At 41.2% G+C, this 14704-nt stretch overlaps 1 protein-coding gene across 1 annotated transcript in view; it reads left to right on the plus strand.

The window, feature by feature from the left end:
- LOC117507540 (cell division control protein 42 homolog) overlaps positions 1-14704 on the plus strand; it is a 51724-nt gene that overhangs the window by 5736 nt on the left and 31284 nt on the right. Inside the window, exon 2 of the mRNA XM_034167406.1 lies at positions 13895-14035. Within this exon, the coding sequence (XP_034023297.1) occupies positions 13931-14035 (105 nt within the window). The 5' untranslated portion in view covers positions 13895-13930. The remainder of the gene's footprint in view (positions 1-13894; positions 14036-14704) is intronic.

Below are 14704 nucleotides of genomic sequence, written 5' to 3' on the forward strand. Positions count from 1 at the left end.
ATAATCGACTAGTCAACGATTATTTTTGCGATTAGTCGACTAGTTGGATCATACATAATTTCCTAAAGTAAGGCCTGCAGCATTTTCCGAGAAACATCTGGGGATGAAAACATGAACATTTCCAAATCAGTGACTATTTCTTAGACTTCATTTACATCAATCATTCAGAAATACAAACAGTGGTACTTCATAGTAAATCTGTGTCAGGTAGGCAGTTCTCAAAAACTAAACGTCCATGCTGGAAGGAGACAAGTGAGGGAACCCACCAAGACATAACTCAGGAAGAACGTTTGGCTTCTGTGAGTGGAGAAACTGGGAATAGTGCAACATTTTTATTTTCATCTTCATTTTACATATAGTCCCAACTTTTTCTGATTTGTGGTTGTTTCTGTTGCATTTCTGAAATTATAGAACTGCTATAAAGAAAAGTGTGAACATTTTATTGTGTTTTAAAACTTTGTGGAGCAAATGCAAACACCAAACTCTTATAAAGAAGGAAAAAACAGACATGTGCAGGAAAACTTTGATATAAACTGAACAAAACAATGCAGGCTGATTTGGCTCCCCATATTTTTTGTATAAATAAATCAGAATAAAATAAGAGGTAACTCACTTTGAAATTAATAAAACATATAGCTGCAGCTTATAATAACTTTGAAAAATAACAAAAATTAGCAGCTTGTATTTTTATTCTGACTCTAGTTCATTTTAGTGTGATGAAGTCATTTTTAAGTCATTTTTCTTTCTCCTCATCAGTCACGTTTTGTGCTTGAACACTACATTAAGCTTAAGATTGAATAAATACATACCTTTGGAAAATAACAGCTGTTAAAGTTCAGAGTTCTCAGCTTTTTGTGATCTGTGCCTCTGAACATCACTGCACAGCTTCTCCACATCAGGGTTTTTTTTAAACCTGTGTATGCGTAATTTTTGCTCAATTCATTTATATATTCTCATGTTTTAAGGATATTTGACCGTTTATTTCATCTCACGATCTCATAAATTCAATATACGACACGCACATGGTGTGAACAGGTCGGTGCCATCAGAACCGCGTGGGTAGAGAAAGTGGAAAGAGAAGTAAAGGCAGCTCCACGGTTTGGTTTTGTTGTGTGTGGGTTTTTTTTTTTTAACATGTTCTCTCGGGTTAAAGTCCTCTCTCTCTGCTCCGCTCTCACTGTCTCAAGTGCACTGATGGTTCTCAGCAGAATAACGTCTCATGCCTCCGTTCAAGAATCTCCCTCCCTCGCTCACAGTCTGCAGCCGGTTGACTCAGCACGTGTGTGCACACATACACACCGACAGCTCCGTCGGTAAACTGCGCATTTTAGGTGGCTTTGAACAAGATGGCCACTGTTTTAATCAGCCATCTTTCCCAAAATTTGAATGTCCAAATGACGGCAGGGCAGCTCACTGCCTAAAACTATGAGTTCAGAGAAAAACAAAGACTTAAATAAAATAAACGACTCGTCGACTAATAAATTTGTTGTTGACGGTTCCAGTAGTTGACGTAGTTGTGACAATTTCTAGTGTGTTGTCGTCATCTTCCCTGCGTTTTATGACTCTCAAACACGGAGCGAGTTGCTGTGACGATTCGTTTGCACGCGCACGTGAAAAAAAAAACTGTCTGGGTGCAGGCTGTTAGTTCCTCGCTCTCTGCTCAAACTGTGTTTAAAAAAAAAAAAAGGACATAAGTCCTGCTCACAGACTGATTGCCAGAGACAGGACATGTCCACATGAAGTATAACTCCAGACATCTCCACGTTTACTCACGGACGGTTCGTTTGCGCACACGCACGCGCATTTCGCGGTCACAGGAGGAAAGATAAACTATAACTGAACTCAGAGCGCAGACCTGCAGCTCAGCACAAGAATAAATATGAACTAGAAGACTTCTCTGTGCAGAGAACCTTCAGGCTGCGTTCTCACCTCCTCTCTGCCCCCTGCTGCAGGAACCTGACGCAGAAATTCCTGCGTCATCATGATGCCACATGAAGAAGCAACTTTTTTTTTTTTTTTTTTAATGAATTAAATGTACAAAACATCATGGCATTTAACAGTTTGAAACATTCTAGTGTAGGGATGGGTATTGATAAGATTTTATCTATCGATGCCATTATCGATTCTGCTTATCAATCCGATTCCTTATTGATTCCCTTATCGATACCTCTTTTGAATTTTGTACTAAAAGTAGGCTTTACAGGTTTTCTATGTATTTCATTGAGTCTTAAAGTAAATAAATATGGAATTGGTCACTGTATCCTTGATCTCTGGACATAAATAAAAATAAAACAGTGTTTCGCTTTGAAGTTATTAATTCTGACTGGACTCTATTTTTCTAACTTGACTCGGCAGAGAGCCGCGCAGCGTTTGGAGCTGTGTGAACAGAACGGAGGATGATTCTCGTTTCTTTCTCGCAACAAGACAGGAGTCCCAGTTAGTGACTTTAATCAGCACAAAAGTGACTCACGATTGACACATTCAGGGATGAAAGTGCTGAAAAACAAAAAAAGCTGAAACCCAAAATTACCCCCCAACACCACCCGCACGAAAATGCTTGAATTCTAGAAACTCTGAAATGCAATCTGGGACTATTCCAGACAATAAACTGCAGTGAGTGCAGCATCCATTTAGTGATAAAAAACCCAACTTTCCTTATTCAAATTAATTCCAGTAGTATTCTGCTCTTACAAGGATGCAGCAGTTTTCTAGCAAGGCAGATAGTTCTGGAGGAAACCACTGAAGAAATTAACACATTGAAAATATGGTTTGACCAAAACAAACTGTCATTAAAGTTAAATAGGATGGGGATGAAGTGGAGGTGTAAGAGTCACTGGGTGTTCACAGGAAACACTTATTTATTTCTGTATGTATATATGTATTTATTTATGTATGTTCATTGTTGGTTTTATATTTTCTGTTGTGTTTCTATTCAGGTTCTTTTTCTCTCTTTAAAATTATATATAGTAAGTATATATTGTATATAATAATCATTAGATTATTAATATATAAACAAAAATAAATTTAAAAAATATTACAATTTGAAAACAAATGCACCTGAACGTGATGACAGCTGCAACTGCTTAATGCTAACTTTTAACATTGAAAATGCCATAGACATGCTAATGTGTTAGCCTCGCTCCCCGTTTTTAAGTTATAAAATACATCTGTCAACTGTTTCAGAAGACCATAACAGGTCGGTTTAACATAAAAAAGGTAAATAATACTCAGACATATGCTCTTTAGGGTTTTAGCGGGGGGAAATTAAGCGAAAGAAATGAAGCAATGATTGAAGCACTGCTTCAATCTGCGAATCACTGTTTCGATTGGTTCAAGGTTCAAAGCAAAGCCGCGCTGCAGAAAAGTTGATTACAGACCCGCTGCAGGGTCTGTAATCAATGTAGAGAAATGATGATTTCCTGACAAACACCCCCCCAAAACAACGGCCACTCTGAAGGACCGATAACAGAATCGTTAAGCAAAAAGCTTGATGTTGGTGGATTGAATCATTTCTTAATGATACCCGAAACGAACCGGTTCTCGATACCCATCCCTATTCTAGTGCGGTTTACAAGGCACTGGTAACTTAACAAAAGAAGAAAAAAAGAGAGAGACAGGAAAAAAGGGAGGATACATCCTTCGCACACACAGAGACACGCACACACACACAAAAAAAAGATATGCATCCATATACAAACAGAGGTCAGCAAAAGTTGTAGATCTTCTATGGCTTCCATCAGAGAGTGCATTTTTACATGTCATCTGTTTCAGGGATTTAACATAGTTATCTTGCATTTGTTTTTTAAAAAATGTGAAAATGGGCTTTACTTTCTTACATTTACATGTATGTATAAAATATTTTGCTAACAGTAAGGTATTGTTCAGCACAATTCTTGTTTCAGTGTCTCTTGAAGAGATAGCAAAAACAGTATAATTTCAGAAGCAACTCGAAGTGGGTCCGGTGTGAAAGTGACTAAAGTAACTTTTGGTTGTGCAAGTAATTTTTTTTTTCTAGCACCAGTGCAAGTAGGTTAAAAAATGTATTTCGACCCCTGTGGTGTGGGGCTGCTGTACAGCTGTTGTTACGCCTGGCCGGCCAGGAAGAATTTGTCAAGCTGCACCGCCAGCGTACAGCAGTCCGTGATCACGGTGTTGTTCCAGCGCTGTGCACACCTGAGGAGAGAGTTGCTGCACAAAACGTCCGGCCGGTGTGCAGCATTCTGTCCATGAACTCTGAAGGGCTTGCTGTCCTCCAGCCCAGAAGAGCCTGCTGGCCCTGTCAGCGTCTGACAGTTCAAAAGTTTTGAGGAGGTGATCCTTGATCGCTGTGTATTTGTTCGCAGCGGTGGGGCTTTGCTGGAGAGAGATCAGCCTTGTTGCAGAGGATGTAATATTTCGTGTCGTCTGCGAACTGCGCCTTGGTTTGTGCAAACTGAACCCACGCGTGTGCGTGTCACTGACTGCTTGATCACACAGCCGCAGCACCCAGTCCTAAGAAACACCAGGTTTTTGGGGAAAAAAAAGGCAACGAGACAGCTCTCTCTCTCTCTCTCTCTCTCTCTCTCTCTCTCTCTCTCTCTCTCTCTCTCTCTCTCTCTCTCTCTCTCTGTCCCGTGCTCAACGCTGAAACAAGAGACGGAAAGTTTTAAGTTTGCTTGTGACTTTAAGTGGCAATATTTTCTAGTTCTTTGGGGGGGGGGGGGGGGGGGGGCAGAATGACTGAAGTTGATGTCTGATGTCCCCAGTCCTGACAAGGAAGCAGTGCATCCTGCTGTCCATCTGGAAACCTTCCTGCTGTCCATCTGGAAACCTGAGTACCGTTTTCTTTACCATTTTGAGAATGGAGCACGTTTCTGTAATGCAAAAAAAAAAAAAAAAATGATGATGAATGAGATGATAACTGCTTTGTTCTGGACGAGCAACCAGAGCAGGTGGATCCACCGAAGTGCACACAGATCTCCACAGTGGGTCGGATTGCACGCTTCTCTTTGCAGGTTCTCCAGGACTCAGGCGCTACAGAGCTCCATCCCAGTGCTGAGTCCTGGAACGCAGGATGCAGACACACACTGCTTCAGCAGTGGCTCCAGGCGCGTTTCATTTAAAGTGTCGAGATCAACTTAGTTTCAGTTTCATTTTGTTCCTCTTTCATTCCTTTTGCGCTCTTGATTTGCAGGCTATTCGGTGATTGGGAAAGTCAAAAGCTCATTTGTCCACATTTTCTCCTCCTTGTGTAAATCCTTGTGAGAATGCTGCTAGAGGAGTGATTTTGAATAAGAAACTTTTTTTTTTTCTCACCAAAATGGGTACTGCACTCACTACAATTTATTGTGTAGTAGGGCTGCAGCTATCGATTATTTTAGTAATCGAGTATTCTATTGATTATTCTGGCGATTAATCGAGTAATCGAATAAAAAGTACTTTTGCGTTTTTAACAACATCAACAGTCCAGGCTCTCCCTAAGCAATGGCACAGTGTCGCTGCCTCATCACGGAGATTGTCAAATTTAGTGTATCCCTTTGTGTTTTCCTAGGTAATCATTTATTTTTTCACATCTTTACAAGTTTTGGATGTTTCCTGGTGTCAGGAGCCCAGCCAAAGTCTTGACATTTTGCTGAAATGGTGATGGGATGTAGCTTTCTGTTTTTTCTTTACCTTAACTTGTAAAATTGAACCATTTTAAGTGTTTTTTTTTTAAGGTTGGTGAACTGGGTCCCTGCGTGACTTTTTTTTTTAATCCCTTTTGCTCTGTGATTCAGTCAATGCATTTCAGTTGGAGGTTGAACATGCAAGCCTCGCAGTCAGGTTTTTTTAATTAAATTGTTGTTATTATTATTTTATTTGAGTTACCGTTTGTGAAGTGTTGTGTGTTGCCCAAAAAAAGCGAAAACTAAAAAGTGAAACACTCAGTGCGCGTCTGAGCAAAATACAGAAGGAAGAGTGGACTTCTTCCAGAGACTGTTTGCCAGTGTGGCCGGGACAGAGCTGTGAGGGCAGTGCTGAGCCGCTCACACCGGGCAGAGAGAGGCAGCCACCGGCCGCCATGGAAATAGCCACTCCCCACGTAGAGCGGAGAGCAGGCAGCGGACGAAACGGTGTTTTGTTTTAGAAACAAACACACTGCTTCACTTTAAATGCGCAGTAAACTATTTCAGATGATCAGCATGGACTGTTTTTCTTCTAAATGGCTTTATTCTGTTCTGATTAGCACTTACACGGCTCATGCATGTTCTAGTCTTCTTCTGTTTGTTTTTCTGGGGACGTTACAGCACCACTCACAGGCATGGCATATGTACTACAACGTTAAACGAAGCTTCGAGGCACAGAATTTGCCTCGAACATTTTTTGTAATCGAATTATTCAAGTTACTCGACTAATTGTTTCAGCCCTGTTGTGTAGAATAACCCCAGATTGCATCTCAGAGCTTCTAGAATTCAAAGTTTCTGGGGGGGGGGGGTGGACCATGTCCCCAGACCCCCCTAATAATTTTGTGTTTCACCTTTTTTTTGTTTTTCACCACTTTGATTACTGCTTTCAAAAACTTTTTCCCAGGAAAGGTCCCCCCACCCCCGACCTGTGGGAGGGTAATCCCTGCCCACAGCCTCCCCAACATTGGTACTCACATTCCAGCAGTTTCAAATTTTTTTTACCTCACTCTACTTAGATGTCTGGAATAAGAGAAAACAGGTCACTTTTACCTGAGGCCAAAACATATCCATTGGGTATCACTTTCAATTTATTTAATTTATATCGTGCCAAATCACAACAAAGATGCTTCAAGACGCTTCACATGAGTAAGGTCTAACCTTACCCAACCTTTAGAGCAAGCACACAGGCCACAGTAGTAAGGAAAAACTCCCTCTGATATTGAGGAAGAAACCTAAAGCAAACCAGACTCAGAGGGGTGACCCACTGCTTAGGTTATTCTCACAGTAGAATAAATAGAAAACAGGAAACCAAAGCAACATCTAAACAAAGTGCTATTATTGAGATGACCATGCAACCATTTGCGCTGCAGGCAGGTGGTCTTCCAACACCCTGCGGTGCAGGGTTGGTGTTCCTCCATCATGCTGTCAATGGGCCTGTCACCGCGGTAAAATTAATTCCAAATGCAGACTGCAGTGCGCTGCATCTGTGTCAGGCATGGCATCTTGTGGTTAGTCCAGTGTCCTGTGGTGTGAAGCTGTCAACATTGTGAGACGTCATCAGTACCTTGGACAGTGGGACAAAGAGCACAATCAGTAGGCTGGAAAAACTACACCTAAAGTATGAATTCACCAGCAGTAAATTGACAGGAAAGTGGAGAGAATACTAAATGGTAAATGGACTGCCTTTATATAGTGCTTTTACATTTGCATCAGATGCTCATATAATAACTGAGGTGGTCGCCAGCTGCTAGCCTAAGCTTCACAAAGACACCCCGAATTCAGATGAAGTGAGGCCAACACTCACTTCGGGTATTGCAAAGACTTTGTACCCGTCTGTCCGTCTGTCCCTCTGTGTGTGCTCAGCATATGTCCAGTCCTATTGCTGCCAGGGTCTTCAAATTCACTGGGAGCATTCTTGGGACACAGACCTTGGACAAGTTCAAAGACGGGTAACTTTTTTTTATTTAACCTTTGTTTGACCAGGTTAGTCCCATTGAGATCGAAATCTCTTTTGCAAGGGAGGCCTGGACAATTATAAAGTTTCCAATTCACCTAACCTACATGCCTTTAACCTTGACATATTCTAAGGGGTCAAAAGGTCACATTCTTTTTTACAAATTCCTTCATTGATTACATGCTCATACAGCCTAGGGTATTTTAGCATTGCATTATTTTTATTTTTTCCATTTACCAGTGGGTTTTTTATTAGCCTATTCTAAATATGAAGAGAAAATCAATTCATTTTTGGAATTTGTGCTTATCCTTTTTTGACCAGGAAAAGAAACATCGCTTGTATTTAATCTTTTGTAATTTAAAAGATTGCTGTTTATTCTGATTGTTGTTTTAGCTGTTTCCACCTTGTTTTACTTTAAATCCTAGGATGTGATCGCAAAGGGTTTCTATAAAGGGAGATAGTGAACACTTTATGATTTGGCTGTAAAAGTCACAAGATTTATTCATTTATTTATTTTTTGCTTTAATCCCTTGTACCACCATGCCTGGAAAAAAATTCTCAGAAGCTCTGGGGTTGTATTCAATTATACATTGCATTTGAACATAAGAATTGTTTGATTTATTTATTTTACCCCAGGGATTTCCAAGGACTCCAAATTCCCAAACCCTAAATTGAACCCTGAAATGAAGAAATCGCCTTCACACACTGCACTGAGTCTGTGTGCTATGGTCCAACTGCGTAGCACCATTAAAACGCAGACTTTTCCTCTTAATGAGTTGCTATGGGCTTTCTATACATTAGGTGAAGAATAGTAAACATCTCGGTGTAGAGTTACAGGTTTTTTTATTATTACAATGAAGGGATTAATGCTCATGACTTTTTTTTTCTTTCTCCTGTTCGCTGCATGAGTGAGTTATTAAATGCTTGTAGTTTCCTTTTCTTTTGCATACAACTGGCTATGAAATCATTTTAATATGAAAACAAAGTTAGTTTTCTAAGAGGTCATACTTCTGTCAACAGTGGACCTTTGCTCTATGGCTAGTATCTTGGAGCTGCGAATGTAGACAAGCGCTGCAAAAATCAGGGTTTGCCTCAGTCATTAGCGATGTTTAGCCTCAATTCGCAACATCAGCACAAAAGTTTGGGAAAGTGTTGGCCAATAACAATGGGTGAACACTTGCGACAATTAGCATATGTTAAGCCCCTTTCACACTGGGCCCACTTCAAGTTGCGTCATGCGGCGTCATGACGACGCCACATGGATGCAACCAAGTGCTGGGACGATGTAGCTCAATGCCACAACAACGCGAGGGACCCAAAGGACAAAACGAATCGGACGCCAGAAATTAAACATGTTTAATTTACCCAACGCCAGTTTATGTTTCCTGCTGTGTTCCATTGTTCCCGAAATATAAATCATGCAGGATTGTTTTTATACCGTGTACACAATGCAGCAAAAACTATACGCTCAAAAAGATCACAGAAAAAAAATGCTGATTGCAGCCTGACTGCAGCTGCACCTACTCGCTCTTTTCTCAAAAATGTGTTTAAATAAAGTCCATAAAAGTCCTGCTCACAGACTGATTGCCAGAGACAGTACATGTCCACATCCAGTAAAAAGACCAGACATCTCCAGTCCACTCACGGACGATTCATTTGCGTGTGCACATGTGAACCATTAAAAGAAAAAAAAAAAACTGTGGCTGTTGCAGTTCCTCACTCTCCCCTCAAACTCTCTCATCACTATGTTTGATAAAGGACAAGAAAGGACATAAGTCCTGCTCACAGACTGATTGCCAGAGACAGGACATCTCCACATCAAGTATAACTCTAGGCATCTCCACATTCACTCACAGATGGTTCGTGCACATGCACAGAGCTTGCGGTCAAAAGAAGAACAATAAACTATAACAGAACTCAGTGCGCAGACCAGCACAAGAACAAATATCAACGAGAAGAGAAATCAGAGTGCACAGTCTGGCTGCAGCCAAAATGTGCACTCTGATTTCTCTGTGCAGAGGACCTGCAGGCTGCATCCTCACCTCCTCTCTGCCCCCCTGCTGTGCACACCTGACGCAGACATTACTGCATCGTCATGACACCACATGAAGCAACTCGAAGCAGCCCTGGTGTGAAAGGGGCTTTAGCAACATTGTTTGAAACTTTTGGGTACATTTATGGTGTTTTGCCAATTCCTGGTAAAATATCAGGTGAATGTCAGGTAGGGCTGAAACGGTTAGGCACACAGGGTGAAATAAAGCCTTTTAGGAAAAAGACGGTCCACGCTGATCATCTGAAATAGTTTACTGCGCATTTAAAGCAAAGCAGTGTGTTTTTCTGTTTGAAAAAAAAAAACACTGTTTCATCCGCTGCCTGCTCTCCGCTCTATGTGGGGAGTGGCTGTTCGCCCGGCGGCCGGCTGCTGTCTCTCTCTGCTCGGTGTGAAGGGCTCTCAACACTCCCCTCACGAGTCAAAGCTCCGTCCCTGGCCACACTGACAAACAGTTTCTGAAAGATCCTCTCAGCAAAAGTCCACTCTTTCTTCTGTGTCTTGTTCAGACTCGCACTGAGTGTTTCGTTTTTTAATTTTTGCTTTTTTGGGCAACACACAACGCTTCACAAACACGGTAATTTAAATGAAATAATAATAATAAAAAAAGTGACTGTGAAGCTTGCATGTTCAACCCCCAGCCGAAATGCACCTGCTGAAGAGCAGAGAAAGGGCTAAAAAAAAAAACTTAAAAATGGTTCATTTTTACAAGTTAGGGAAAACAAAAACAAAGCAACATCCCATCGCCCTTTCAGCAAAATGTCAAGACTTTGGCCTGACTTTGGATGAGCTCCTGACACTGGGAAAGATCCAGAACTTGTAAAGAAGTGACAAAATAATTACCCAGGAAAACAGAAAGGGATACACTAAATTTGACAATCTGTGTGATGGCGCAGCGACATTGTGCCATTGCTTAGGAAGAGCCCTGGACAGTTGATGTTGTTTAAAAACGCAAAAGTACTTTTTATCTGATTACTCAATTAATCACCAGAACAATCGATAGAATACTCGATTACTAAAATAATCGATAGCTGCAGCCCTAATGTCAGGTGAATCAAACCCTCTCCAGCATTTAGATTTCTCTTGACCACTGTGGAAGGCAGAGCTCAGAAGACTTTGCCTGTACAAACTATATAGAAGATGGATTTCCAGAATATGGAACTGAATTTATGTCAGGAATAAGATCAGCATGAGGAAGAATTGCATTTGTCTGGCTGCTGCTGCAGCTATCCTGCTGCAGAAGAGAAGGAAAAAATTAAGGAAAAAGGAGGAGAAAAGGTACACTGTTTTGGTTAGAGAGAATAGAATAGAGCCTTTATTGTCATTGTACAAACATACATACAACAAAATTTGTCCTCTGTATTTAACCCATCCTAATCACAGTTGCACACAATCCAACCACTTGGAGCAGAGGAGAGCCGCACTCCGGCACCTGGGGACCTAAATAAGCATGTATTTTGGTTGTGGGAAGAAACTGGAGTGCCCGGAGGAAACCCACACAGACTACGTTTACATGCCGTTAATATTCGGTTTAAGGTCAATATTCCAGTTTCTGAATCATTAGGAATAACCTGTTTACATGCTTAAGCAGACAGAGTTACTCCTGTATACATGGTCACTGGTATCATTTGGAATATCCCCATCTAAACAGCGACGCACGTCTTCCACCGGTGCTTGATTTAGTCTGGCGTTCGTGCAGATCCTGCTTTGCGTAACTTTTCGGCCACCTTCTTGTAAATGTCACTATCTCGGTACTTTCTACTGTCAATAAAAGACATTATATTCATGTACACTCAACAAAAATATAAACGCAACACTTTTGGTTTTGCTCCCATTTTGTATGAGATGAACTCAAAGATCTAAAACCTTTTCCACATACACAATATCACCATTTCCCTGAAATATTGTTCACAAACCAGTCTAAATCTGTGATAGTGAGCACTTCTCCTTTGCTGAGATAATCCATCCCACCTCACAGGTGTGCCATATCAAGATGCTGATTAGACACCATGATTAGTGCACAGGTGAGGTGGGATGGATTATCTCAGCAAAGGAGAAGTGCTCACTATCACAGATTTCGACTGGTTTGTGAACAATATTTGAGGGAAATGGTGATATTGTGTATGTGGAAAAAGTTTTAGATCTTTGAGTTCATCTCATACAAAATGGGAGCAAAATCAAAAGTGTTGCGTTTATATTTTTGTTGAGTGTATTTCACGATACTAATGAAGTACAGTGGTCCCTCTTTTATCGCGGGAGTTACGTTCTAAAGGTAACCCGCAATAGGCGAAATCCGCAAAGTAGTCAGTGTTAGTTTTTACAATTATAATAGATGTTTTAAGGCTGTAAAACCCCTCACTACACACTTTATACACTTTTCTGAAACAGGCATTAACATTTTCTCACTTTTCTCTCCTTTTCTCTTCTGTGCAAGAAGATTATAGACAGACACACGCAGAACACAATGGGCGTGCTCTCCCTTCACTCACTGCCTCTGGGGGTACGGCTGCGGAACCCGCAAAGAATCCAAGTCATGGCCACGGAGCTCTGCGGCTGCGGTATACCGAGACCCTGCGGCGCTGTGGATTTTTCAACAAGAAATCTATCCTTGCGGGCTGCCAGAGCGCTCCGCAGCAAAACAGCGAGTGTAGTCTTTGGACCTGTTGCCAGAGTTGGCGCAGCTCCACACAGCAGAGAGGGGGGCGGTGTGAGTGGTCCGCTGCGGCGTTTACCAAGCCCGCAGACTCAGTAAGCGCATCGGAGGCAGCGAGAGCAATCGCAGTGATGCCAACCGGTGCAGTGACCGGCCCGCCTGATAAGGACGCAGAACACAATGCGCTGTTTACCTCTGCTTCTGTGGTGTCCGGTGGGTTGCACACGCCGCATACAAGTAGTTGCCGTTCTCAAAAGACCAAGATTTTTAGCGGATAGGACATGCGCAGAACACAAAATAATGTTCCTTTCTATGGGGTTATCCCGATGCGCGTTTATATGACCTGATATTCGGGTTAGAAAAGGAGTAACCCAGGGGTCTTATTTGGGTTTTTAAAAACTGGAATATGAGCATATTTGGGTTTTTGCGGGTGTTTACATGGTCGTGCGCAACCGGGTTATTGCTAATATTCTGGTTATGAAAGGGTTATTGGCTGCATGTAAACGTAGTCACAGACACTGGGAGAACATGCAACCTCCACACAGAAAGGGCAGGAAGCAATCCCACGACCTTCTTGCTGTGAGGTACTAGTGCTAATTTACAGCCATTTACAAATGCTTAAAACAGTTTTACAAATGTTTGCAAAAAAAAAAAAATAGGTTCACAAACAAGAAATGCTGTTTGCAGCCCTAAAAATGTTTTTGCAGTGTTTTGCAACCATTTACAAACCCTGACGAAACCTAAAATTTGCTACTTTTGTCAGCATTGGCTGCTCCTGTTTAATCACCAGAGCACATTAACGAGCTTCAGCATACAACCATGTTTGTTAGGTCAATAAAAATAGAAAAATTAAGATTCAGGAAGTTTTTAATCAAGGTTTTAAGTTTCAAAGAGCAGAGTTGGGGGAAAAAAGTATAAAGTTAGTTTTATCTACCTTTTATGTTTTCATGTGTTTAAGGTTTAATGTTAAATATCGCAAATGAGCTATGGGTGTTTTCAGACATTCTCCTGCCATAATCACTTAGTACTTACACAGTTGTTTTAGACCCCTGTGGCATTTGCAACAGAAATACCTTCAAATGCTTTAATCAGGCATGTGGGAATTTCATGGAGTTCCACCAGTCTAGTGACCAAAATGTCCATCTCTATGATTGACGCAAATATGTTGATGTCAGGTTGCCATACATCAACACAGGTGATGTATGGCAGGTTGCATACTGATGTATACATGCCATACATGGCAGGTTGCATTGGAGGAAGCGGGTATAGATGATGAATGGTATGACTTCAAACAAAAGTCACACAAAAGTCCTATGATGAAGTCATACACAGTCAAAAAAATAAATAAATAAACAAAACGTGTGTAAAGCGTGCAGGGTGTTCATTGGCCCTCTGATGGCTTTCATTACCATTCACTCCAGAATTGCAATTTTAATCTGTTCAATTTGTTGTAGTGTTTAGAAGGCAAGTACTTTATATTTGCCACATAATTGTGTTTGTGCTAATGCTGTGAATTTACATATTCAGATACCAGTCAACATGCTCAATGATTGACATTGTTCTTATTCCTTGTTTTTCTACTTGTGCTCCAGATCTTGAATGAATAGTGAGGACTGTAAAAGACAGCTATGCAGACCATCAAGTGTGTTGTAGTTGGAGATGGTGCAGTCGGTAAAACCTGTCTGCTCATCTCTTACACCACAAACAAGTTTCCCTCTGAGTACGTACCTACGGTAAGTGTGGACGTGTGTGTGTTTGTTAGACATGACTTAAAAGACCATACTTAAGGGGTGAACCCAACTACCATGATCCGCATGATGAAAGTAATTAGTACGCAGTTTGCAACACAAAACATCTCTGATGTTTCAGAATCCAGCATTTGTTGGGCAGTTGGTTTGTCTGTCACAGTCTGACATACCACCACCACCCCCCACCCCTTGGTGTTGATTCACTGTGTGTGCGCATCGGGGCAGAACTCCGCCATACACGATGCAGAAAGCAGAGGAGAATTGCAAACATGCAACCATGTAGTGACAGTAATGACATGCTGTTTTGTAAATAAGTTAAATAACATCAGGCTATTTAGTTTGTTTAATAAAAGGACAAGGTATAGACCTGTTCTACATGAAAGGTAACCTTCAATGACTTCTGTTGTGATCTGGCACTATATAGAAAATAAAATTAACTTGACCTTCAAGGGAGGAGGGGGACACTGTAATATTATGGCAGGGGTAACACTGGAGTAAACGTGCACTTTTTTAGTGAACAGTGTTTAATTTGTCCCATACTGATCAGTTTAAAAGAAATAAAAATGCCTTTAATAGATTTGGTCATATGGGATGTACCTCGTTTAATTATATACCCAGTTTTGATCTATGTATCAACAGATTGCCCAGCAGATT

The sequence above is a fragment of the Thalassophryne amazonica genome, chromosome 3 (assembly GCF_902500255.1).
Source record: "Thalassophryne amazonica chromosome 3, fThaAma1.1, whole genome shotgun sequence".
NCBI classification, from domain to species: domain Eukaryota; kingdom Metazoa; phylum Chordata; class Actinopteri; order Batrachoidiformes; family Batrachoididae; genus Thalassophryne; species Thalassophryne amazonica.